The 26,824-nt window shown below is 44.1% G+C and overlaps 3 protein-coding genes across 4 annotated transcripts in view; all 3 read left to right on the top strand.

The window, feature by feature from the left end:
- The window catches only part of ABHD17C (abhydrolase domain containing 17C, depalmitoylase), a 29,615-nt gene extending 15,542 nt beyond the window's left edge, over window positions 1-14,073 (top strand). The window contains exons 2-3 of the mRNA XM_062630043.1: window positions 8,540-8,719; window positions 12,556-14,073. Of these exons, the coding sequence (XP_062486027.1) occupies window positions 8,540-8,719; window positions 12,556-12,775 (400 nt within the window). The 3' untranslated portion in view covers window positions 12,776-14,073. The remainder of the gene's footprint in view (window positions 1-8,539; window positions 8,720-12,555) is intronic.
- Window positions 14,074-23,311: 9,238 nt separating this feature from the next.
- Window positions 23,312-26,824, top strand: part of CEMIP (cell migration inducing hyaluronidase 1) — a 111,941-nt gene continuing 108,428 nt past the window's right edge. For both annotated transcript variants that reach the window (XM_062630120.1, XM_062630100.1), the window contains exon 1: window positions 23,312-23,780. The gene's annotated coding sequence lies outside the window, so the exon portion shown is untranslated. The remainder of the gene's footprint in view (window positions 23,781-26,824) is intronic.
- LOC134169512 (inactive cell surface hyaluronidase CEMIP2-like) overlaps window positions 23,925-26,824 on the top strand; it is a 49,160-nt gene continuing 46,260 nt past the window's right edge. Inside the window, exons 1-6 of the mRNA XM_062630085.1 lie at window positions 23,925-24,251; window positions 24,322-24,462; window positions 24,583-25,144; window positions 25,364-25,533; window positions 25,998-26,186; window positions 26,539-26,708. Of these exons, the coding sequence (XP_062486069.1) occupies window positions 24,005-24,251; window positions 24,322-24,462; window positions 24,583-25,144; window positions 25,364-25,533; window positions 25,998-26,186; window positions 26,539-26,708 (1,479 nt within the window). The 5' untranslated portion in view covers window positions 23,925-24,004. The remainder of the gene's footprint in view (window positions 24,252-24,321; window positions 24,463-24,582; window positions 25,145-25,363; window positions 25,534-25,997; window positions 26,187-26,538; window positions 26,709-26,824) is intronic.

The raw sequence follows: 26,824 nt of genomic DNA, 5'->3' as shown, positions 1-26,824 counted from the left end.
TACTATAGGCTGAGCTTCTCTGTCAAAGTAACAGAAATGTCTCTGCTGTCTCAGCTTATTTAAATGTACCTGGGAGGCTGGCTATGTAGTTTTTGTACACTGGTTACAGTAAAGAGTATATAATAGAATGTAGCTGACTGAGTTTTTGTGAATTATTGATGCTGTGGTCATGAAGATAGTTCTTAGCGGCCAGTAGAAGTTTTTGGCTTTGATAAATAAAGCTTAAGACTTCTGTATTCCATGTTTATTTGCTACAGAGCATTTCAATTAAACGCAAAATACTTTCACTTAACTCCAGTACTCTATTTTTAAAATAACTGGAGTGAGAGATTCACTTTAGTATGCCATCAACATGTTGTGTTTTGGGACTAGATGATGTAAATCAAGATTGCTTTGAGAAAGCACTTTGGGAGAAGGAAACTGAGGAGTAGAGAGCATGTGTGTATCTTCAAAACCAAAACCTTGCAGTGCTGGCTTAAGAGCTCTAGTTGGTTACTAAGGTTGCTAAAGCAAAGAAAATTGGGGAGCAGAAATTACATTTGAATATATCCCAGTGTTTAACTGCTGTTTCCACTGTTACTAGCTTCTTGTATTAAAGTTTACAGTGGATTTGGATTGCATTTGCTGCTGTGATTAGGGAAATAAACCTCCAGTGTTTAGGGGTGTTTATTTAGGAATTAATTTAGGAAAATGCTCCCTTCCTTTCATGGCATGAATGCACACCATGTATTGAAGTGTTATTCACCTTTCATCATAAGTAGTAGAATGATAAAGGTAGAGTTCAAACAGAAGGCTCAGCCGCATCATCGCTCATTTTGCTGAGTGTCCTATATGAGTCTGGTTTTGCTTGTCTGTGGCTGCCTTGCTAACTTTCACTCGATATGAAAGAATTAATGACTATAGAGGCAGAGTTACTCTGTTCTCTTATATCAGCGTGCCCATGGCACAAGTTCCTACTTAAATTTCAATGTACGTTTAATAAAGTTTCCTTTTTCCCTTCTATCTAGGAAAAAAAACCCTAAACCCTCAGTCAGACAGAAGCAACTGTGTCAAATCTGTTTGTTGTTTATACACACAACTGCTAGTTTGTGTGGTATACAAATGAGTAACCTAGCATCAGCCAGACACCAAAATTTAGTATTCTGGGTTATTGTGGTGGTGGAGAGTCATGTTAGAGGTACAGTTGAGTTCTCAGTACAGAAGAAAACAAAGGAGGTTTTACTTTGTAGCTCCCTAAGAAATAAAAAATAGGTCTGCAAGCACAGATTGCAGATTTTCTGCGTATTCTGTCTTTTGCATCACAGTGTTTTGGTACAGTTCAGATAGCTTGGATGAGATCTACACCAGAACACAAATTTGCAGAAGCCTTCTTTCCTGGCTGGTGGTGCATACTATCTGGTTTTGGGGTTTTGTTTTTGTTTTTGGTTTTTTTTATGCTTTTATGCTTCATTTCTCTTTTAATTCTTGAAAACATTAGGATGGATAGATGCAGTCTGATTGCAGTTGTCAGATGGTCTCTGCTGTTAGATCATGAGCTATAAGTGGTTATGAGGGTAGAGCCTGATTGATGAGGCTCTAACAAAAGGACACTGCAGGCTGGGCCTGCTACCTGCCAGGCTGCTTCACTGTAGCTGGTGGTGGTAAGTTGTCTCAAAAATGCACAGTGGAAGTGCTGTCATGGTGTGGCTTGAAATCGTTCAACAAAATGGGTGTTGAAGAGGGACGAGGAACTCATAATGATGAAGCTGGGGAGGGGGGGGAAGAAGATGGATGGATTTACTGTTGAAGAGTGCTTGGTTTTGCTTTGAGTCTTGAGCAGATTTACATTAGTTAGCGAAGGTGTTTCCCACTTTGAAATATGACATCTTCAGGAGCCTGTGTTCAAGGCAGATGAGCACAAGGTAATTTAAGGCTAGATGTGAAAAAGGAGCAAACTTTTAGTGGAATTAGTATTATTTGGATGTTATTAATAAAAAAACAAAACCAAAACAACACTCAGCCCTTACCCCAAAGCTACTCTGTGCAGATTAGCACAGTTCAGTTAATTTAAAATGCAATTTCATTACAGTTCGTAGCAGACAATGCCATGAAACAGCCTTCCTTTACTTACCCTGGTTCTTCAGGACAAACTTGCAGTGGTTTCACTACTTGGCAGTGTGGAGATCACCTGCTTTTGTCATGGGTGCTTGAGCTCACCAGTGATATTTAATATCCTTGTTTAGGACTCACTTGAACTTTGAGCACAGTTCTCAGTATTTAGTAACAGATCGCTGTTTGTCACAAGGCAGTAATCAAGAAGCAGTTGTAATGATTCATTCTTCAGTATAATTAAGTTACTGCAGGGCAAATGATCATCCTAAGAAGTGCCTAGAAGTTGTTTCTTTCCAGTTGATCCATGTATTTATACGAAAAGAGGAGTGTACATCACTGGATTAACACTACAGCCACATAGATCATCAAGCCTGGAGCAGTATGATACTTGCAAATAATGTCTTCCAAAATAACCTTTAAGAGGGCATTTTCAAGAGTCATAGGTTTATTCTGTAATTGTATTAGTTACCTTATATTGATTAGCACTAGGGTTTCTCCGTTGTGTAACAAAATGTCTGGTGTGGCAGTGAAATAATAGTCATATAAAACTGTGGCAGATTCCTTGATTAAATTTCTCTGGCAGCCATTGAAATTATTTTGAGTGTGAACACATTTGTGGAATTACTTGTCTGCTCCTGTGACAGTGTGCTGGGATATGTGCCAAAAAAATTGTCTTTTTTGCAGCTTTATAAGCCAGAATACTATGCAAACTGGTTTTGGCTCTTACTACAAGAAAAATGTGAAGTCAAAGAGAGTCTGCTGTACCTGAATTTAAATCGCATAGTACTTGTAGACTTGGTCAAGAAGGAGGTAGGGGACAACAAGACATCGCATAATTTAAAGAACCAGTTTCTATTGCGCTCAGTAAAACAGTGAAGAATTTTAGACCTATGTTTTTGTGAATGCAAGGAAACTGGAGTGAGAAACTGGTACAGGGACTCTTGCTGTGTGCCAGGGTTTCCTGGAAATCTTGAAATAATTCTGTTTTTTGTCATTTGAGAGTTGTTGTTAACCAAAAATCCTTAATCTAACACTTTGCTTTCAATTCACTGTTGGCATTTAAGCAGAAAATCTGCTGTAATTTCTGTGGTATTCTGACTGACACACTGGAGTGGTGCTGAAGCACAATGTGAAATTCAGTGTTTTTTTTTTTTTGCTATTGTAAGTTACTTGCAATAATATTTATTGGCTGACTTCTCTCTTGTTGAGGTTTTATGGGGTTTTTCAACATAAGTGTCCTACAACATAAAGTCTCATTCAAGTTATGCAGTCTGCATGTGGGGTTTGTACTTAGTTGAGGATTTTTGTTTTTTGTTTCTACCTCCAAAATTAAATTTTTAGACTCATGCTGGACTAAATAACCACTTTTATCTGAAAATGTAGATGCATATCGTATGAATTGTATAATGATGCTGTAGTAAAACCTATCTGTGTTTCTTAACAAGCAATCTAAATTTCTCTGGATTATAAAGTTTGGTGATAATGCATTTTGAAAAGGCAATAAATAGTATGTTGTGACAAATGGCTTTGTATAAACAGGAAGAAACAGATTTGAAGAATAGCTTATGAAGATGTTACTGTAACTGAGCAAATGTATGTTCTATTAGGAATACTCTAGAAGTCACTCTTTCGTCCAAATGTGGCATGAATTTGTGTTGTTCCTGATGTAAGCTGGATTTTCTTTGTGTCTTGAAGATGAATTATTTAATTGGTGTTTCCCTTGAGGGGTGAGTGCATAGTTTCAAACTCATTCTCCTTGCAAGAACGCGTAAGCTAGTTAGCTTATTTTCCTTCTTTTTTTGTCTTTATATACTGCATTGAAAGAAAGAACTTGACCACCAGTAGCTGCTTTAGTTTAGTAGCAGTTAAAAAGTAGTTTTCAGTAGCATTACGAAATCAGGTTTGTTTAGTCAAAATGCTCTGCTTAGATGGTTACTGTGATTGTTTTTGAAAACTGATTTGTTGCTGTTGCTATATCCATACTGTTCTATATGTTTTTCAGTTTAGGTAAGGGATATTGGGACAGCAAATACACTAAAACTTCATAACTGAAAACACAAGGTGTGGTTAACTTCACTACGTCAGTAAGCCTGAAAAAAAAAAAACTGGCCTCATTATGAATATGTATTTCGTACCTTTGAGGATTGGCACAGATGCTGTAGCTTTGGCTGTGAACATTGCAGGGCTTCAGCTGTATGACACACGTGTGTAGTCTCTGAAGCAGCATTCCACTAGTGCTTTCAACTGAGCAAGAAGAGCGTAAAAATAGCATTGGTAAACTTTCCATCTGTATTCACTCAAAGCTGAAGCCTGGGAGGAGGGAGAATTGATATCGTATGCTCATAATTAAAGTTGGTTTATGATAATACATAGTTTGTACATAGTGCTGTCAGCCAGAAAGTGTTAAGAACTTTACAAAGGCAAATGATACTACCATCTGTGTTGTCCCTCCTCAGTTTCCTCATACGTGGCCCAAGCCACAGCCGCACAGCTAAGCAGTCTGAACTAGTAGTAACTGTGTCCCATCCTCCAGTTGTACTGGGTGTCGGCAATATTCCCAGCCTCCTCTGTCCCACTGACCTGTTGATGTTGCTGAGGTCTCCAATTACTCAGTGCAGGAGTAAGTAGAAGAGTTTGGGGTGTGGATTCTTAACAGCCAACTTCTATGCACATAATTCATGCTAGCATAAGGAGACCAGAGTTGCTGGTAAACCTGATTTTTATGAATTAAAGCAGTAACACAGGGCAAAACCAAAATGCTCTGTTACTAGTGACTATGGAGTATGTTGGTGCATTAGGTGTACCTGTTCTGAGTTGGGAAGTTATAGGTACAGGCTTGTGAATATAGCTGAAGATAGCATGTAAGAAATGTTATCTTTAATCATAATCAACATAGTTACTCATAGGCTATTGAGAATAGACTAGGCTGGAGAGTTTTTCCACCTGAAGAGTGTTTGTGGGTAAGGGGGAGCAGAAATGCTTGCATCATTTTGAACAGCAGTAGATTTGCACTTATAACTGACTTCCCTTGAGGAAAAAAACAGTGCCTGCCTTTTTATCTTCCTTGTCAAACCAGTATTTTGCATAGGCCCACAGTAACTGTTTGAATTGCTTCCTACTTTGGTGTTGCTGGTTTGGAAGCTGGTTTCGACACTGCAGTGTTGCCCTGCTTGTTTTGAACTCTGACAGGCTCCACAAGAGAAGTGCAGGAACATCCCACCCAGGCGTTTGACTTGGGTCTCCCGCAGTGTAGGATGGATCTCTGTTTCCACAGAGACCAAAGCTGGTGTGTTTCAGGGAAGATATTTTTAGGAGCTGCTGTTTCACTGGTGGAAGGACTTTCTTCCTTAATAGGAGAGCACAGTGTAACAGGATTCCTCTTTTCTCTTTTGCCTTTTTCTATGACATTCTTTCTTTTTTTTTTTTTTTTCTATGTCACTTAGTTTCCCTTTCATTGCTGCCCTCTTATCAAGGTCTGCTCTTCCTCTTCACTTTCTGTATCACTGTTGCTGTTGCATAACAATCTGATACAACAAGGGAGTTTGCAGAGAGTGGGGAAGGGTCCCAGCCTCTGCTTAAAGGAAACTTTAAGTATTTTTAAATGATTTTAAGTGTTTTTAAGTATTTTAAAGCTAGCATCCCCATATTGTACCTCTGAACAGTGCTTGCTGAGTCACCAGCTGGGCAGTGTTGTGAAGACTCAGTATCACAGAGCCAAGCCCTGGCCTTCAGCTCCAAGAACCTCACATGTGTCAATTATTCATGGCCCTTGCTTATGAGTTGTCATATGTCCTTTGGCCTTGCAATAAATTTTACATATAGCTGTTCCTGCTGATGTTTGTGGTAAGCTTGATGTCTCACCTTCTGATTGATGGTGTAATAGTAAAGGGCTTAAGAAGATAAATCTGTTACAGTAACTGTTCTGTCTTGGAAAGTTGGACTGTCTCTAACTTAAACAACCCCAGAGATTTTTTTTTTTTAGTTGGAGTACAAAGTAGAAAAGGCATTTGACCTAATGACAGGCTACAGGAGCATTAACTGAGTGTTCTTGTACCTTTTTATGATTTGGGTAGTTTTGGTCAAAATTGTCATGTTGGCTTTCTGAGGAGTTAGACACTGAGTAGTTGTAGCATTTATTTAGTGTTAAAGGGCCGCTTTTAAATATAGAGATTTCTTGTGCTGGGTTTGTGGTTGTGGTTTTGGTTTTTTTGTTGTTTGTTTTTTTTTGTTTTTTTTTTTTTTAATGGTGCTATAGGCTGTATCTGATTTTAACTGGAGTACAATGAAATCAAGGTTTTTTTCCAGATTACCTGTTGCCACAGCAGCAAGGTGCTTCATTTACAATGAGAGTTGATTTCAAAAACAAAATAACATCAAAAGGTGTGAATCCAAAGCAGATGAATGATGAAGAAAAGTGCAACGCTAAGGCAGTTGTATGTGGTGAAGGAATTCTCTTGCCACCCTATGCTGTCCTGTTATCCTGTGATTGTCAAACATGTGTTTCCAGTTTCTACTTAGATTGTAAACCATTCAGAGAGGATCCTTTATATTTATCATGACACTGGAGTTCAGAATGGTATTGCAGAACCTACCAGCATTAATGTAATTTTATCCCCACTTAAGTGCCATGTAAAGGATCTGATTCCAGTCCCATTTTCCTGTATTCCCTGATGTTGATGCATTTTTGCCAGTCTTTAATACGATGCCGCAGCTGGTAGATCAGCAGATTGGATGCATATGCTGCCATCAAAGGTATATGCCTCCAGCCCTCCCCACCCAACAGCCAGAGTGAAGTCTGTGAGGACAAGGCTTTGCTCCAAGATCCTGTTAACATGCATAGCAAAATCAACTAGGCTGTACTGTGTGCTGAACTATTTCTAATAGTAAGGGAGAAAAAATTCTCCTAAAAGAGCTTCACAACATCTCTTTAAAAACATGAGGCTGTGGCTGTGGTGATAGACCACCAATGTGAGCTGCTGCTTGGTTACCAAGAGGATAAAATTTTACACCAGGGAGATATTTTTATACAGTTGCTTATTCATATTACAGCAGATGCCAAAAGCACCCTTATGCTCAGCAGTATAGAAAATTCCAGTTTCACAGGGGCTACAATCCACTCTAGTTTTACTTCCTTGTATAACTAGGCAATCTTGACAGCCTGTAGTTGGATGTTTAGTATTAGGTTATTCTTCTGGTGTATTTTTAATTATTAATTGATTATTCTTCAGTTGTAATTTTCTCTCTTTTGCACATATATCATCACTGAGCTGCTTGAAAGTCAAGTGCTACGCAGGCCTGCCATTGCTATCAGCTTAGTGAAGAAGTTGAAACATTCCAGGTGTACACTGGGTATAGCCTAAACTGTAGGGTTTGATTTTCATTGTCATGGCAGTGACAGCAGAACTGTAGACAGTGTAGACAGCAAAAAGACACGTTCTCACTATTTTCTACTAGAAATATGTTCTTTTCTGCACTCAGTTGTTCTTTATACAACTTGCAATAGGAAGTGGAGTTATACATGGAAATCTTCTGGGTAAATATTTTGTAATTAACCAAGTAAAAGCTTTAATTTGCAGCTTTCCTAACAAGCAGTGGTGGCCAAATACTATTGTACTCCTCAGTCCTTCCTAGACACTGTCGCTGCCTCCTGTGCCCCTTCCAAATTCCCTTATGTTTTGCACATTTTAAATAAAAACTGAATTAGTATATTCCTTAATAGTACACAAGCTAAGACAGCTTTATAGACTGGATGGGAATAGTGGGCAGCCAGCCAGCCAGGACTCCCTATGAACACTTGAGTTTTAGGGAATTATGCATCTTAATAGTTACAAAATGAGCTTGATGTATTTTTAAACTGGAAAAGAAAAACTAGGAATAATTTACACTCATTAGAAAATGGAAAAAGGAACAGTACTATCCTTTCAAATTTTTATTCTCTTTAGTGTCTTCAGCTACACTAACAAGGCAGTTTAGTCTTTTTGTTCCAACTGCGTGGAGAGGTGAGCAGAGGAGTAACCATCTTGATTAATAGTGGAAAGGTTGTTACTTTCCAGAATATCTAATTCAAATTCTGGAGAGTTACTCTGCAATGGGGGGGAGGGGGGGGGGGGGGTGGATGAAGAAGGGGGAAGTCAAATTTATAACTTGCTGTGCCGTGGAGTGAAAGATAGGAGATGTTGAAGATTAATGAACAAACTGGCATTCTTTCTTTGGGGTTAGTTCTCAGTCTGTGCAATGTTTTGATTGTTTACTTTACTGGGCTGTTTTAAAGTTTAGACTTGTAAATTCACATCTTCTAGGAACAGATTTTAAAGAGCTACAGTGGGTAGGAGGGAAGCTTTGTTTTTTGTTGGTTTGGGTTGGGTTTTGATTTTGTGATGCAAATTATGTTGTAAACTGGGTTTTTTTGTTTGTTTGTTTTCTAAAGGGATGTTTCTTGTCTCTGCAGGTATGGTGTTAGCCCTGAGAACATTATTCTGTATGGTCAGAGTATTGGTACTGTCCCTACAGTAGACCTGGCATCTCGGTACGAGTGTGCAGCAGTAATCCTTCATTCTCCCTTGATGTCTGGATTACGGGTAGCTTTTCCTGACACTAGGAAAACCTATTGCTTTGATGCTTTTCCAAGGTATGTATGAACAGTGCAAAGAGGGTTGTTCTGGACTCCACATGCTCCTTAGGTGTTTAAAAAGGAACTTTATTGAATTGTCACCTGCATTCACCTGCATTTTAAACTTTTGATATGCACACCTTCTAAATCCAAGCAGAGATTTACCATGTAAGAAAGAGGCTGATGTCAGTCTCAGACTGACATGATAGTCAGTTCAATGAACAAAAGAAGTCTTAGTATTTACAATAGATTTTATTCCTGTTGTTTGTGGTGTTAATATCAGAATTTTTATGCTGTCAAGTTTGGAGTAGTAGCTTACTGACTGATAATACTGAACTGAATCCTTCAGGCTAATGACTCATTGGTAATTGTACACTCTTAATATCTCAGTTAACTTTGATTTAGAAGGTAATATGATATGAAATGGATGTGCTGTCTTCAAGCTGCTTGTTGAAATATTTCTATAGTTTTACCATATCAGCAGAAAAACAGGTACAGGTAATTGCTGCTTTTAAAGGGAGAAAACAAGACAGGGTCAGAGGCTAGAGAGCTGGACTGGTATGGTTCACTTCAGCTTGGTTCTGCATTTCATGTATGATCTTAAGGAAATTAATTTAGTGTTCCTTTGCCTTTGGCCCATGTAAGTAAAAAACATTTTACATCTTTGGCATCCTGTCCATATAAAATCACTAAAGGTAGTGAGACTTGTGCTTCCCTGATTGAGATCATGTAAGGTCCTAATGTCTGTGACAAAAATAAATTACTTTAAGAAGCTCTAGAATATTTTAGGTACAGAAACCTATATATACAACTGATTTCAAGATAAAACAGTGCATTTATAGCCCATTGTTTCATTTGAAAAGCAATTGCCACAGACCTAAATTAAAATATCCAACTATCTGAGAATAGTATAGGTCCTGGGAATAGCAGATGTTCTAAGAATCTTTTAAAACTTCTTATCAGACCCAGTTTAAGGGAGAATATTAGAGGAGGAAGACAGTCTCTTTATAGCAGTGTATGTAGACCTGGCATGGGGGTGAGGGCAGGCACAGATAAAAAGCTAACAGATCTGTTGAAGGGAGAAGACAAGAGACACCCTGAAGTCTTGTGCAAAGCTTGGCTTTGCTTCAGAAGGTCATGTTTGCAATAAGTGTAGTAGGGGATACTTGTAGCATTCATTTTGTTTTATTTTGGTTACAACAGATTAAAATTAGAAGGTGGGGGAGGCTGTAGATGTAAATCTGTATGCCAAAGCAGCTAGAAGTAATAGTGACCAGTAGTGGTGCTCACAGTGTCTGTGTCCAGTCGCCATGTTTAGAATCCTTCCAGATGGGTTATGAATTAAATAAATAATTAAATTGTTGAAGATGCAGTCAGGATTTGAAACCCTTACGCTTATTTGAAACACTCATTCATGGTCCTCAAACCTGAAATCCAGTATTTGCAAATGCTTCTGTGAGAGGGGAAAAAAACAAAGCCTTAAAAATAGCTCTGATGACAAAAGTAACAGCGATTAGCTGATACCAGCCAAATCAAATAGCCATTTTAAAAGGAAAAAGTGGGAGGGGGGGAACAGTGACAACAGATGTACTGTAGCACTTGAGTATTTTGTTCTTACCCTACTGAGCTGTTCATTGCTGTCAGTCTGACTTCACTTGCACTGTAAGCAGTGAAAATAAACAGCAGTGCACTTTTATGAATGTGTGCAGCTCAACTGTCTGTCTTCATGGTGGGAGACAAAACAGTTCAGTGTGCACCTACAGTGAATCGCTATTATGTGCATTTTATGCTGGGACTCCATGAGAATTGGGTCTCTGTAGATTTTTCTAGCTGCAGAGCAGTGTGGCTGAGAATACTAAGTAAGTCTAATGTGCAGTTTAAATACTGCCTTACGAGTCGCTGAGTTGGCAATGGGATGCTTTCCAGTTTTCTACAAAACACAAATACTACCTGACTTAATGGTCTGTGGATATACGTGGAAAAAATAGTTTTGTTATCTGAATACTGAAGTGAAAGGGATTTCCTGGCTTCCTACAATGAAGAGAACTTAGTATCTAGCCACTAAAATTAGGCATAAATAGCTTTATGTAGCTGACTTGCCTGTCACATGGTGGAGCTTGGGGGCAGACCCTTCATGGGCTTAAGACTTTATATAGTATGTTGATTGTAAAGTATTTACATTTGGCTATGATATTAATTTGGGTATGAAAACTGGGGGGGGGGGGGGGGGGGAATCTGCATTATTCCAATGTTTCTCTTACATTCTTGGGATATTTTTCTGTATTCAGCGTAGTTGTACACAACTTGAGCTCCAGGCAGGAAAAGTGAAATAGGCTGCATTTTAATTTTAAATAACACTTTTCCTCTTTAAAAGACATGAAGCCTGGGATTTTTTTTTTTTTTGAGACGCATTGAGACAGAAATGTGTTTATACCGAGCTGTTTACTGAAATACCAGTAACGGTTCTCTGGAATACTAAATGCTGAGACTTATATGCATGAGGCTTAGTGCTTCAGTCTACATCTTAATTTTTAATTAACTTCGTATTTTCATAAAGCTTCTTTAAACCTGTTTTTAAGTCAGTGTAAGTTGGCATCTGTGTTTTTTAATCATTTTAAGCAATCTTGATTACTTTGTAAGATCTCTAGTCTTACCAAAATTGCATGCTTTCCTGTTCTTCAGGAGCAGGAATCTCGAAACACCTTTTATTAGATAGCATAAAGAAATAGACTTCAAGGCCAGGCTGGATGGGGCTTTCAGCAGCCTCGTCTAGTGGAAGGTGTCCTTGACTGTGGCAGCAGAGTTGGATGACCTTTAAGGTCCCTTCCAGCCCAATCATTATGATTCTGTCAGATGGAATATTACTGATACTCATTTTTCTGCCTGCTTCATCCCATACTCTGAATAATGCCCTGAGCCAGTTCATCCATTCGTTGATGAAAGTGGAGCTGGTAGGAAGCTGAGAGTTCATTAGCACTTGGTGTCTATATACTGCTTTGGAATTACTGGTAACTACGAACATGAAATGGCTGATAGGAAATAAAACCTGGTGCCTACATGAAGATGGAGAAAACTGCTGTTTACTACTTGGAAGTTACTTCATAATTGAAATTTTCTGGCCCAGACTCTTAGGTGTGAAGGTGCCTTTGTCACTTTTCCTTCTCCTCTGAACCTGTTTTCCTGTGAGAGGTGTCCACTAGCCATATTGATCTGCTAAGAAGCAAATAGAAAAAAGTTTTAGACCACTTTGCAGTGAGAGCTGGCAGAGAAGTTGGTTACATGGAGTAAAATCCTGTGAGAGTTTTTTCTGGTTAAATATCCTTGTGTAATGCTCTTGTCAAAACAGACTGTTTTTCTCCAGCTGAGTCTACCTAATTTGGGGGTTCAAAGACAGGTGCAAACTTCATGAGCTAAGGCTTTTTTTTAATGAAGTCTTACGACTGGAATATAGTTAATTACCACCTTACAATTTAACAGATTAGGAATTGATGTGAAGAGTCCACACTGGCAGTATGTCCTGTAGAATCTTCCTTGCCTCTCAGTGTTTTTTGTGATAGATATACTCACTGTTTTGGGGTTTTTTTGGTGCCAGACTTTATTTGCTTGCTGCCCATTTGAGCTTCTTGTCATCAGAACTGGTGGGATGATGGGGATGGCAGTGCAGGCTCCTGTTTAACGTATGAATTTTGAGAGTGAGCCTTGTTCCATATCATTTGGGCACAATTGCAGTGTTTTGCAGCCCTTTAAAAGTGTGCAGTGGTAACTGAATCATGTATGGATAGTTAAGGTTGCTTTCTTTATATGTAAAAGATAGAGCCCCAAACTGAGCTGTGTTTTTTCTTTTCCATCCACAGCATTGACAAGATATCTAAAGTAACCTCTCCGGTGTTGGTAATCCACGGTACCGAAGACGAGGTGATCGATTTCTCCCACGGCCTGGCCATGTACGAGCGATGTCCACGAGCAGTAGAGCCCCTGTGGGTGGAAGGTGCGGGGCATAATGACATAGAGCTTTATGCACAATATCTAGAGAGACTAAAACAGTTCATATCTCATGAACTTCCCAACTCCTGAAGAAGCCTACCTGATTTTACCTCAGTTACTGTGAACGGAAGAAATTACCTGGTTTTGCACATGCTTTAACTGGATAGCTGTAATAGCTTTATACTATGAAGAAATACCCTGTCGTTAGGGTGTTCTAATCAAACATCTGATGAAATTTGTCTTTTGTATCTGGAATTTATTCTACTAATGCACACAAATATGGTCAACTACTGTAATTCCAACAATTTTTAGCTTCGTTGCCCTGGAGGAAGTGGGAATACTAGCTGCTTACGGGGACACTTTTTACCTAGTGCTGTATTAATCGAAGATCAGTTTTCTCTGTCTCACTTCAGATTGTTTGTAATTCTGTCCTTACAAAGACTTATTTCCCCAGTGTTCTCAGCGTGGAGAACACACTGTTATGAGCTACAGCTTGTTCTGAACAATCAGTCATGGGTTCAATCCAAGGGAGTACTTTCTCTGTAAAGTTTCTAGCTGTGGTATTTTAACTGGAAAGTTATTGTGATGAAGTTCCCCCTCCTCCCTTCTAGTGTTCTTTTGTTAACTTACTGATCTTCCCAAGTAAATTATTTAAATATTACTTTTTCCTGAAAATAAACTACTATATGGGGCTAAACTCTGTAATGACCTCTCCATTTACCTGTATAAATGTAACTGGAATTACTCTTAAAGGAACTAGGGACAAAAACTGCTTTTGTTTAAAAATCAATGTGTAAATTTACTACTAGAAAACTCATTTTAATATTCAGATGGTCTGAATAATAGCCATAACAGACATTTCCTTCTGTAAAGCATTCCTGTAGACTTTTTAAAAGTACTGTACATATTTGAATTTACATTGTGCATAGATTCTTAATTGGTAGTTTTAATTTAAGTCTAGTTACAATAAACTGCAAAATTCTGGTTTGTATATGATTGAATACATTTTGTTAAAATATGTTTTTATCCCTATATTATTTTGCTATTAAAGTTTTATAAAGTTTCCAGGACAAAAAAAAATAATAAAAATTTACACATTTATGTTTTGATGAATTTATGTAACTAAATTTTCATTGAGCTGATCTTTTTAGTTTGGAAGTAATTTGATTCTTTGACACTGGAATCGCACAGATTATGCATCAGAAATGCAAGACACTTAAAAATTGTTACACTACTAGCATAGGTCTAATTTTTCCAAATTTAAAGGCCTTAAATGTACTGTAAGCCTCAGATTGTTGTATAAATTGATCGCGATTGATTGCAGTTTGTGTCCTGTTGCTAGAATGCAGCACAGTGATTGTAATGGAATAAAGGATGCATGGATTAGAGCTTGCTGAATTTCTGAATCTTATTTGGCATATATTTTTCATGCATAAGAGAAGTATGAAGTACAGATTATTTGATAGAGTAACTTGAACTTCATTATTTAATTCCTTCCTTTCAAGGAAAACTCTCCTCAGGTACAAAGCCACATTCCCATGAAGCCTGGTATGTAAATAAAATGTAGAAGAGGCTACTTTTACATGGTGTTCAGCTGGTTTTAAGTAACAAAAAATCATGATTCATTGCTCAGGAGAAATGTTTGAACATTGTTGTCATGAGTCCTTATAACAGGCCTGCAGTTAATTTTCAGCACTGCAAGTGTGTCTATTGTCTTTGATTATTGACTTGGCCTTGTTACTGTAAAAGGAGAAAAACTGGTATTTTCACTTACAGAGGGGGGAAATGAGGACACCCATCCTGCTCTGCATCATCTGGATCCTTAGAATCTGGATCTGTGCATCTGTGTTGCCTAGTTGTGAGTTTTAAATGCTCAAGCAGCAGGGCCCTGGCTGTTCTTTTGGCAGGCTTGCCTAATCATAACCTGAACCTTGCTGCTCCCCCCTTTGTGTTCAGATACATGTCTTATCTTTGTATTTATTTTACACCTTCATAAATTTGCAGTGGATGTTCTTCCATTTCTACGTGTGTTCTTGTGGAAACAAAGCTGATGTCTGTGGTACAGGTGTTTAAGGTAACGTTTGAGAGTGTCAGCTTGTCCTTAGAGTCACTTGGGGAATTTTACTTAATTAGGCGTTGTCTTCTGATACCCACATTGAACTTTGTGCTGCTCTGAAAACTTAAGCCTATAATGCTGCTTCTTTTCATCACCCCTTGTAGCTATGCTTTCCCTTCAACAAACTGGTATCTTTAACTGTTTCCCTATAAATCAATTTTTTTTCCCAGTTACTACTGTTCTAATTCCTGCAGTCATATTGTGACTTGTCTTTGCATTTGCTTTGCTTTTGTCAGTATTCTTCTGTTAATGAGAAGCCCAAATCTGGATTCAACATTGTCACCTATGTCCCATTGTCTCTGCACGTGCAGACTGAGTTCTCTGTGTTCTGGCTGGATGTGAATTTCTACTTGTGCTGTCTTTTATTTGTCCAAATTCCTGCCTCACTAGTTCACAGAGGTGCTTGGCTGTTCTTCTGGCTTCTGCGTTGTCTGTTTGGCTTTGTGAAGTTTATCTACATTTAACTAATACAAATGTGTTGCTGTTAATTAAAATGTTAATGGCTTATCAGTGACCTGCTGGTATGGATCCTCTTCCCTCTCTTTTAAGTCAATAATTCATTTACCTGTTTGGTCCCTGAAATAGTTTTTCTTGTGGCCTTGTTCCCATACAGTAGTTCTTAAATGAATTCTGAAATTGTTATAATTCTTTACATTGCAAACTTATATCAAAGCATCACTATTTGAGGCGTTTCAAAACACCACTGCTGGGCAACAGTAGAATTGTTGGTTAAAAAACCCCTGTGGCCAGCTTGTGAAACACAAGACAGTGGATGTCAGGTCCCTATTTTTTTAAAGAAAAAAGGTTAGAACAGAGTTTTTCACTGATGATGGGAAAGGGGGGGATGTGAGCTTATGGAAGAGAAACTTTGGGCTAAGAAATGGTCTGTTCCAGCAAACTGCTGACATTTTGGAGCTACCAAGGTGTCCATGTAAAAATGGCTGGCTGTGCCTGGGTAAATCATGCACTGGGGCTTCCAAGGGTCTCTAACATGTTTATTTTCTTGATGTGGATGCTCCATCCATTTGTCTTGTGTGACTTAGCATTGTTTTTCATATACTACAGCCATATGTGATGTACTTCTGGTTTTAGGGGAGGTAAGATGTGGCATATATGTGTCAGGAGTTGTCTGTACTTTTACAGAGGAAAATACTTGTTAAAAAGGTTAGAGGTGGCATTTTCTGAGGTGTTTGATAAGCATCCTTTTGAAATATATGTAGCTGTTACAAATTTAACTTACATTCACATGGAGACTTGTTGCCTGTGTTGCCTCTGCTGCATTTCAGTTCCTTGTTCTCCCGTGTTGTTCCTGTAGTTTGTGGCAGTTCTGCTTTGGGCACTGACCCATCAGCTTTCTAAATGCCCAAACCTGTATTCACACTTAGTACAGTGCCCATCTTTTATAAACTCTGCATCATATTTGCTTTTTCTAAATTATGCTAAACACAGAAGTAAAGAACCGATGTGCTTTCTTCCTCTGGTTATTCGTTCTGCAGTAAACTGTGATTGTTCTCATTTGGAAGATGTTTTCTTCCCCGGGTCTTTTTTATGAATGTAAATTAATTCTCATGAATGAAAATTAATGATCTTGTTTAAATTCATGTAACTTATTTCTCTGTATCCTTCCCTGTGCAATTAACCGGTGATTTTAGGTGTGAAATTTCTTGTGTTGCAAAGGTTTTGTACAGCTAGTGCTGGTTCAAGGTAGGCTGATCCTTTGGTGGGCACCCTTTGAGTGGGAATAAGGTCAAGCACAGAAACTACCTGCTTAGCGTGTGGTGTTTTCGAATTGCAGCAGCAAGTCTTAGATTGTGTAAATTTCGAAGCGGGAGGTTGTATTTCAACTGTGCTGTATTTAGGTCTCATAACTTTGCCACAACAGTAGAAAGCACAAGCTGGTCCTTGCAGCAGGAGTGTGAGTGCTGCTCCTTTGGCATCATGCCTCTGGCAGGGTCTGGTTCTGGAGCTGGGTTCCTGCAAACTGATTTTCCAGATAGTGTTTGAGTAACACGCCTGCTGGCTTAAAAAAAATGAAAGAAAACCCAAGTTCACCCCTCCACCTTAGGCACCTTAACTGTGAATTGTCTTCTGGTTCCTGTAGAGGTGAACACGCTTTGTGCTGGTTTCCTTGCAGCACGGCGGTGGTAGGCAATAAGCCGGCACACGTTGCTTTTTACAGTGGAACTCTGAGCTCCTGTAGGTCTGCCGGGCAGCGGGCACGTTCTGTACTGGCCACTCTCCCCTGTGCTTGTAGCTGTGCTTGCGCTGCTGAACACAAAGGTGCGCTCATTCTTCTCCGTGTGGGACGTGGCCGAAGCAGAGTCCGCAGCATCTCCGCTGCCCTGCCCGCGTGTGTCAGCCGGGCCGCGCTCTGCTCCGCTCCGCCCAACCACCGGTGTGCCCCCAGCTCGGGGTTCACCCCTCCCGCCGCGGCCCGCCCAGCCCCGGGGCCGGGCTACGCCCGTCGGGGATCAGCGCACCGGGCCGGAACGAGGGACGCGGGGAGTCCTGCGGCACCGCCGGGCGAGCAGCGCTGCCGGCGGGGTGATGGGGGGCTCCGCGGGGCTAAACCCTGCCTCTGTGTCTGTTCCAGGTGCCCCGGGCCCCCCGAGGAGCCCCCCTGGCGCCCGGCTCTGGCTGCTCCCGCTGCTGCTGCTGGCTGGCACCCAGCCCGTGGCGCTGGCGGCCGGCGGCCACGGTCAGTAGCGACGCGAGGACAGGCTCCCCGGGAGTGCCCGGAGGTGGGGTGGGCAGGGCTGGGGAGAGGAATCGGAGAGGGGAAGGCGGTGCTGCAGCCGCGGGTCTCGGTGCGCCGAGGTCCTGGCTGTGCAGTCCCGGGAGAGGGAAGGAGCGGGGCTGTTGTCTGAACAACAGACGGAAGGGGAACGCGGCTCTGGTTTCCAGTTTGACTCCCAGACGCAGACAGATGGCATGATTTGGCTGTGGCTTTGGAGGTGACTGCATGCAATGGGCCTTTAATGTATTTTCTTCTTCAGTTCCTCAGGCTTTTTTTAGTTTAAGGGCTGCCTCTGAAAACATTGATCCAAACTTTTGTTTATGCTAAATAACGTTTTACGCAGCAGTTTATTCTAGAAAGCTTGCAGACATACTTAAAGATTTAACACTACTTACGTTTTAAGCCACTCTGCTGCAACGGTGCCATTAGGTGCACTTAGGGAGGCTTTTGAGTCTGCCCCAAAGCCCTCTTCTCTTTGGGTCTGCCCAGAGCCCTTTCCCTTTGGCTTACTGGATGGCAGGGGTGCATGCACTCCTCCTCAGCATGGATCATCCATCCCCCAAGATGTCTGTGCAGGAGGAGGGGGTAATATGGACCCCAGATTGCTGGGGTCCTCCTGGAGCTGGGTCCTTCCTCTTCTCTCCTTGTTTGCTCCCCTCACATTATCCCATCAGTAATCTGCTGAACAGCTCATTGATCTCTCAGGGGCTTTATGAACAGGGCTCTTGCAATGACTGTTGGTTGCTTGGAATGAAAGATGCAGTGAAGATGCAAAATGCTGCTTTTGCTATGGCATGTCCCTGAGTTATCTGCTGCCATCTGGTCGTAAGAGTCACATTTTGTAGTTTCTAAGTAATACATTATATTTCAGGGATGAATTATAGCCATAAATTAACAGAATACTTCACTAACATGATTACAATATGCAAGAAACCCCTGGACTGTAAGTCACAGCTACTTGCAGCTGATAACCTTGAGGCAAATAAAAATAAATACCTGAAGCTTCTGAAATGTGCTGGGCTGGGATCCACCTCTAGGAAGCAGAAGAGCATTCCTTAAAATCTCCTCTTAGAAATGAAAGTGAGGCTGCAGGCACATTCCAGGGGTCCCAGGACGTGACCTCCAGCCTTTAGCTGTTACGTCACAATCTTAACTGTTTCAAATACTTTTGGCAAGGTGCAGTTGTGTTTGGGGTTCCTTTGTCCCTTCTGATTATTGGAGCTTTCTTATGTGTTTGCAGCCCTACTCCTCATCAAGTCCCAGCCTACTTATGTTGCCTTTAATTGTTTTATTGATCAGTTCTCAGAGCGTAAATTCAACCTTCAGGCTCAGCCTGGATGTGGGAGAGCTGAGTATGGCTCCAGAGAGTCCCAGTTCTCCCATACGAGCACCTTCTTGTCCATAAGGTGAAGCTGCTGTGGCCTCAGAGCAGACGCAGCTTAACCCTGTTACAGCAGGCTGATGACTTTAATCAGCAGGCAGAAACCAGAGGCATCACCTAGCAAGCAAAACCGAGGCTTTTGTTTAAACCTGACCTATATCTGTTGGAAACCTGGAGGCTGTGCTGGGCCCTGGGGCTGGACCCAAAAGACAAATGGTCCAGAAAGAATGTAAACATTTTCTTGCTTAGTCTCATATCAAAAAGGCTTTTGTAGTCTTTGATAGGATAATTATTTTTCTTAATGTTTTCCAGACAATTTCTATGAAATAGTACATACTCCTTTGGTGAGTGAAGTTTTTTAGTTACCTGGAGTGTCTGTATAAGTAACAGAGATAGTTTTCCTGAGAATTACAAAGAAAAAAGAGTTTCAATTTAAATTCACCAATAATTGTTATTATACTATAGCATTTAAACCCCTATCTATTGCGAATCTATTGACTTGACCTGTCAAAACATTCAGTGAGTTTGTCAAAGCAGCGCAGGGGCCTGCACTGTATCCAGGGCTACAGCAGAACTCTGGTAAATGTGTGTTCTTATATATATATATATTAAAGAAAGCCATTGGGGTTCTTCACTGTTTGTTTAATAGGTTTCACTGTATTTATGATTATTCCAGAACACAGCCTGAATCCCAACACTTCTTTGTGGGATATGGATCATGAAAGACTGTTTCACAGTAAGACAACCCTTCCTGAGACTCTGGGCTCCTCTAGCCCGCTCAGGAGCCACTCTCTCCTGAGCCATGAGGGAAGGAAGAGCTTAACTCAGAACCTGGGCCAGAAACCACAAGAAAAGCAGCTGTCCTGTGACATGCTCCTTAAACTTTCCAGATATATTTTAAAGGATACCTTTGGATCTAGCTTGGCCTGGAATCTTTTTAGGTTTTATAACTGTGATCGAGAAGTTAACCTGCCCAAAATCCATACTGGTCCTCTCAAGGTGGCCCAGCACAAGGTGAAGCCGTTCTTGCTGCACAGAGTGCTGCAGCTCCTCAGGAATATGGGAGTGTTATCCAAAGCTCAGCAGTCGAAGGCCTTCAGTCTGCTCAAGAAGCAAATGCTTAACCCAAGTAAAGCACTGTTGAAGCCTGAGGAGGAGCAAAGTGGTAGGTATATAAGGAGGAGACATGGTTTTGGTATCTCAAATACTTTGTAATGAAGGTTGAGCAGAGCCACAGGGTCAGGCTCTGTGCTGCCAGTGCGAGGGGTGGATGTCACTGCGTGCAATTCGGTACGTAGTTGTCCTGGGTCATGCCAGAAGCTGGCACTCAACGTTCAGGCTGAGCTAGAGCCAGGCTCAGCCCAAAGCAGAAGTTCTGGGATGGGGCGGGTTGGAATAAGTTGCTGCCTGCAGAGGAGGGCATGCTAGATGAGGGCTGGTATGGAGTTGTGTTAGACAGTCTGTGGGGGTCAATACAGGCACTAAAAGCCACGTTGTGGTATCATGGTGCCCAGAGCATGGCTGTGATGCAGTGGGGGTGTGTTGTCCATGGCTCCTCCATCTCCGGATGGAAGCAGGTGTGCTCCATCCCCTTCTCCGGGCTGGTGCTTCTCTGTGGAAACACAGCTGCGGTGTGCAGAAAAGGTGAAGGGAATTTGAAAGAACAAGTAGGGAATGGCGGGATCCGTGGCTGGGAGGAGAAGGAAAACCAGATGAGAGTCATTAATTAACTGAGGTAGGAGCGCCGGCAGGGGGCGTGGCCTCGAGGGGCGGGCAGCGGCTGTGCAAGGGCGACCCCTCCCGGCCGGCCGCGGTACCGCACGGGGAGCCGCGGAGCGCCCGTCGCTGCGCGCTCCCCGTTTCCCGTTTTCCCCGGGGACAGGCGGGGTGTGCTCCGGAACGGGCGTCCGGGCAGCGTGGTCTGAGCTGGGACTGGCCCTGGCCGTGGCCCTGCTGCGGGCGCCCCGGGGTCATCCCCTGAAGCCTCTAGCTCCGTGGGAACGGGCGTTGCCCAGGGGATGCTGACTCCGCTCCTCCTTCCTTTCTCTAAGTAGCAAGAAGGAAACGGGAAACTGTTTAGCGAGGGAGTGTGCCCAGGAAAATCATTTACAAAGGAGGACCCGTCCTCTCTATGCATTCATGTGCGAGAGCTGTTTCTCCTGGAAGGGGCGGCTGTGCTTGGAAGCCAAACCCGGAGCTGCCTTGTTTTCTGCTCTTTTGCCTTAAAACGGATCCTCGCCAGTCATTGATCCTTGTGACTGAGCGGTTTGGTCGTGTTTGTAAGCAAAGCACCACAGTTACTGAGACACGGGGTGGGAGAGGTCACCTCATGCCTGACAGCCCCTTTCAGAAAATGACCCAATTTTGTTTTTTAGAACGGTGAACTTCAGTTTATAACCCACAATAACGCCTGAAGGAGGGGTTGGGTTGATTATTTTTGTGAGGGAGTGTTTAACAGCTGTTTGCTTGAGGCAGGATTAGTCAGGATTTCCCACTTGCAGGTGTGAGGATGTTTGGGAATGTTCTTGTGCTGTGGATGCATCCTGTAGCAGAGCGTGGTGGTGTGAGCTTCAAAGAGACAGCGTATGCTTCAAACTAGTGCTGCTGTGAAATAGAAATCATCTTGCAACGTGCAATCTGGAAAAGAGCGGAAGGAGAACAGTCTAGCACCCGAGCATCACTCTACAGATAGATGCTTCTGTGTTTTCCTTAAACAGACACAGGAATCTTCAGAAAAGCAGGATGGTGTGGCCAGTCTCATTTACTCTTAAGTCTTCTTTCTCAGGCCCCTGAACACTTGATACAATGGGAAATAGCACTGAAATAATTCTCCTGAACTTAGTTCTTTCAGGAAAAGAGTTCGACCAGTGTATTTCTGTGGATTTTGAGGCTAAAGACAGAAAGTGGTTTAAACAGTGCTCATACCTCAAAAAAATGTGGAGTTCTTGTTCAGGAAAGCCTGATGTAAAGAGCAGCGGCTTTGGCTTCACTGATCATTTCACAAGGCCAGCGCAACGCTTAGTATGAACCAAAGCCCGTGTTATGTTTATTTCCACTATTTCTATGTCAGATTAATTGTTGCCTTTTATTTACATTGCAAGTCCATGAAATCTTTTGCACAAAATACTCCAATTTGTCTTTTCGTGCCTGAAATTTCCAGTGGTAGATAAAAGTTTCTGCCTCCTATACCTCTTGATAACAGCTCCACTTTCCCATGACCTGCGTTCATATGTGTCATATTCAGATAAGAATGAGGCATGATGCTGAGTAAGGCCGCTTTTTTTGGAAGGAAAATGACAAAAGCTATTTGAGACAGGAATAGAAGTGCCAGCATTAAATGATGGATGAACAGCCGGCAGCCGAGGTGGCAGCTCTGATGTTTCCCTGTATTTATGGAGTATTGAAATGAGGGAGGGTTATCTATCTGATGTGTTTCTCTGGGCTGGATGCTTATCTTCACATTCAGCGATGCTCTGGCTCACAGGACAGGGTGTAAGAGGGTGAATTGGTCTTGTTTAACACAAGTGAACGTTGCTCCCTCTCTGGAGCTGTTGTATGGAGCGTGGGGCATGGCTGTGCCCCTCACCCACCTCCTGCTTCCAGTCTGTTCCCATATTTTGTCTGACAGCACTTGCTCCTTATTAACATGACTATAGGCTCTTTGTGCCCTCTGTCAGAAGAAATCCTGCACCAGAATAAATTTCAGGGGTGACAGATTGGAGCAGTTTGGCCAGATGATGGCACACAAATGTCTCTGAGATTGGTGCCTGTGGGTTTGCACCCCTTTGGCTTTGATGCTGGGCAGGAGCAGTAGCTGGCATTGTCACCTGACCACTTCTGGCCTTATCCTCTCTGGATGTGGGGCTCTGGAGCTGAGATGAAGGGTTCTGTGTAGACTCTGGAGGGAGAACGGCACTTACCTGTCTTTATGTGTCACCTGGAAGCTCAGCTGTGCTGTATGGTATATTCTGGTTCATGGAAAACAAACCAGTGTCTGATGGTCCTTCTGTGTGCAGTGCCATGTCTTCTGAGACTGGAATCCAGACAGGAACTTGCAATAGGCAGGAATGCAGTCCCAGGTCATGTGGGTTGAATCACACGGGTTTCTTTGAGCCCATCTCTTGTCAGAGCACCTTCCAAGGCTTCCCCTCTCTCACCACAGGTTCTGACTACAGGTTGATTTGGCAGGTTGGGAGGTGAAGTAGCAGATACCCCTCTGCTCACCCATTGTCAGGGGAACTTTAGCAATGCCAGGTTACAGTGTTCTCCATAGATCTGTCAGACACAGGCAGCACAGGGCAAAACACCCCCACGGGAAGGTGGCAGAAGGGCCAGATGCCTTCTAAGATGGGCCAAGGCATGCCAAGCTCCGGTGACCAGATCAGACCCTTCCTGGGGGGCACCTGGCACCCCAGACACACGCTTTGTTTCGGGCTTTGAACATAGCCGGGGCTCTGCGGGTCTGCACAGAGCCTTTGGGCAGAGGCTCGCCCGTCATCCTGGGGCATCCGGTGGGGACCCCGGGGGCTCAGAGCAGGGGAAGACGTTTGGTTGCGGGCAGCAGTACTCCCCCGGGCATGGGACCGCCGGTTGCAGATATACGTCCAGGCTGGAGGGATCGTCCCCGGCTGGGAGGAGCCAGCAGCTCCGCCGCTGTAAACAGTGCGGGCACCTCCAGCGGTTGGGAGATGGATATAAAAAGGGAAACGGAGGGGAGGCAGCCGGAGCGGAGTAGCGGGAGGTGCCTGCGCCTGCCTGCCGCTGCCCGCCCCTGCCTCCTCCGCCCGGGAGCCCGGCAGCACGGTCAGGAGCTTCCGAGAGGCGGCGAACAAAGTTCGAGGCTCGGCTCTGCCGGGGATAGGTAAGCGGTCTTTGCAGCTCAAGTTTGAAACTCGATGTTGTCTCTCGTCCATCTGCCGCTGGGGTTATCTCCTCGCCGGCTCTCTGTTCTTGCTGCTGTTGTGATTGCCTCGCCGTGTCTGGGGTTGTATGGAGCCGGGGAGTGGGGGGTGTTGGTTTTGATCTTGCTACTTTAAGCGGAGAGGAGAAAAGAGGACAAAAATCCCAAAACACATCAAAAGCAAAATGTGCCTTTGCGCCGGCCCCGTGCGAATCCACGGGAAGGAGCCGGCGCGGCGCCGCACGTGTTGTGGCGGGGATGCCCGCGGCTATGGGCGGCAGGTAGCTGCTGCGGGGGCTCCCGGGACACGGGGAGCACCGGGGAGCAGCGGCTCCTCCTGCCCTCTGCGCCGGAACCGGACCTGGAGCCGGTCCCGTTCTCGGCGCCGCCGCGGGACGTATCGGGGAGCAGCGAGCGACGGCAGCGCATCAGGTTGGTACCGCGCCCCTCCGCGCCTTTCCGCGCCCTGCCGCGCCCCGCCGCTGCCGCCCGTCTCTTACAGGTACCTGTCCGGAGGCCGACCCCCACCTCGCCCCGTGGCGACCCGGCTCCGACACCAACCGCGCCGTCGTGGTGGGCCAGGGGGCGGCTCTGCGCCTGGAGACTTCCGCTGCCTTCCATTCCCTCGTCATCCGCGACGGAGGTAAGCGGGGCCGCCGGAGCCCTGGCGGGCGGCCGGGCTGTGGCTGCCGGTGGGTGGCACCTCCCGGCCCCGGCCGTGCGCGCCCTCAGCCCCTCTCCCTCTCTCTTCCCTCGCCCGCAGGGATGCTGGTGTTCGCCGACTGTCCCCGCGGGCCGCCCATCACCCTGCGAGCCCGCTACATCCTCATCCACGACGGCGGGGAGCTGCACATCGGCTCAGAGCGCTGCCCTTACGGCTCGCGAGCGACTATCTCATTGTACGGGCGAGCCACCGACGGGGCGGCCGTGGAGGGCTTCGGGCAGAAGTTCCTGGGCGTGGGGCGCGGGGGCGTCCTGGAGCTGCACGGCCGGCGGCCTCACTCCTGGACCCTCCTGGACAAAACGCTGCACCCGGGCGGGCTCCGTTACGGCCCCTACTTCTCCGAGAGGCGGTGGGGCAGCCGCGGGCTCAACCTCCGAATCTTGGACGCCGGCACGGCGCGGGTGCTTGCGGCGGCGCGGTTCGACACGCACCTGCGGCACGGCGAGTGCGGGCGGCTGCGCTCCTTCCTGGCCATGCAGCCCCCCGGCACGGTGGTGGCGGCCGCCGTGGGGGACTCTGCCGCCCGCAGCCTCACGCTGGAGACGCGGCTGCTGCTGCGGGACCGCCTGGGCAGCGCGCACATCTCCCGCCTGCGACACAGGTAAGGGGCGGCGGGCGGGGGGGCGCGGGCCAGCGGCAACACCATGGACAGCTCCGGAGCGCCGGGGCCGCCGCTCCCGCCGCGGGGGCTCGGAGAGGGCGGGGATCGGGGGAAGGAAGGGTGAGGAGGGAAGGGACGCAGTGCACTGAAACCCGCTTCTGCTAGAGCTCCTCGGGGTGGAGGGTTCGGGATGTCACTGACTCCTTCCATCTCCCTCAGGGAGCCCTGGGCGCTGGTGGGTATCCTAGGAGGGGATCAGCCTTCCACAGCAGAGGATAAACGGGAGTACCACGGGAGTGGAACCACGGGGTTAGCAGTAGCCCGAAGAGAATTCCTCACTTACGATGGGATGCGGTTTACTGTTACTGCTTTCAGTGGATGGATAAAAGGTTCAGTCTGCCCTGACAATTGCTTGTCCTCTGTTGCTTTGCTCTGCTTTTTCTGGCTGCTGTGAATCCAAACAGTGCAATGCTAATCATAGAACCACAGAATGGTTTGGGTTGGAAAGGATCTTAAAGCTCATCTCGTTCCAGCCCCCTGCCATGGGCAGAGACACCTTCCACTAGACCAGGTTGCTCAAAGTCCCATCCGACCTGTCCTTGAACACTTCCAGGGATGGGACATATGATAATACCATAGTTGTGCTTGCATAGATGGTGACCAAGCTAACACCACCACTCTTGCAAAGTAAAGTTTTAGCTGCCTACAAAGAGTTACACTGGCATATTTAATATCTTGATCCCTTCTATTACACCCAGTTACCTACATAAAAATTAAATTGATATGCTCTTCCACTAATTGCATGATTGTGTCAAGTACAACTGCAAAAATAATTGATTGCTTCATTTTTCAGGGGTGCCTCATAATGGATTTAAAGTGGAAGCATCCACTGGAATAATTCTCCACTTGGTGGATGAGGTTACCAGTTGGTTACCTGGTGACCGGATCGTTGTTGCCAGTACAGATTATTCTATGCATCAGGCTGAAGAGTTTAATCTCCTTCCTTGCCCTGAATGTAAAAGTAATCAAGTGAAAATTGATGGTATGAAATATTTTTATTAAGCTACTCATTTGTGGTAAATATTTACATTGCCTTGTCTTTTACATTTTACATTTACTTGTCCTTTTAGATAGATTTTTGTCCCATAAACACATGAACGCATACAAGAGGTGAAGCCCACAATATTATATTTGGACTTGAAAGCTTGACCAGAGGCATCAGTCCTTTGTAGAAGCCAGGGGAAGTGCTGATCTCCTCTGGGATCAGATACTAGCAACTGGGCATGTCTCTGGACTTGGTGACTGCTTAAAGTCAAAGTGCGCACTTGCTTAGAACAAGGCAGTAATGAAGATGCCGTGCTCGCCCTGAATGAAGAGGTTTCTGATTTTCACAGGCAGCCCACTTTATCTTCACATTGGAGAAGTCATAGATGGCGTCGATATGAGGGCAGAGGTTGGCCTTCTGACTAGAAATATACTTATTCAAGGAGAAATGGAAGACTCCTGTTATGGACAAAATCAATGCCAGTTTTTCTCCTTCGATACATTTGGAGGACATATTAAAGTGAGTCATTATTAATGCACATGCCTGCAGGTATTTTCAGATGGTTCCTTTCCTGGTTTGTAAAACAAGCAATATAATGCATGAAACTATCATTGTGTCTGTGGGAAAAATTGTAC

The sequence above is a fragment of the Pezoporus occidentalis genome, unplaced genomic scaffold, assembly GCF_034315485.1.
Source record: "Pezoporus occidentalis ecotype Australia unplaced genomic scaffold, CSIRO_AGI_Poc_V1 ctg11, whole genome shotgun sequence".
In the NCBI taxonomy this organism is placed as follows: domain Eukaryota; kingdom Metazoa; phylum Chordata; class Aves; order Psittaciformes; family Psittacidae; genus Pezoporus; species Pezoporus occidentalis.
This window is presented reverse-complemented; position numbering and strand designations above follow the sequence as displayed.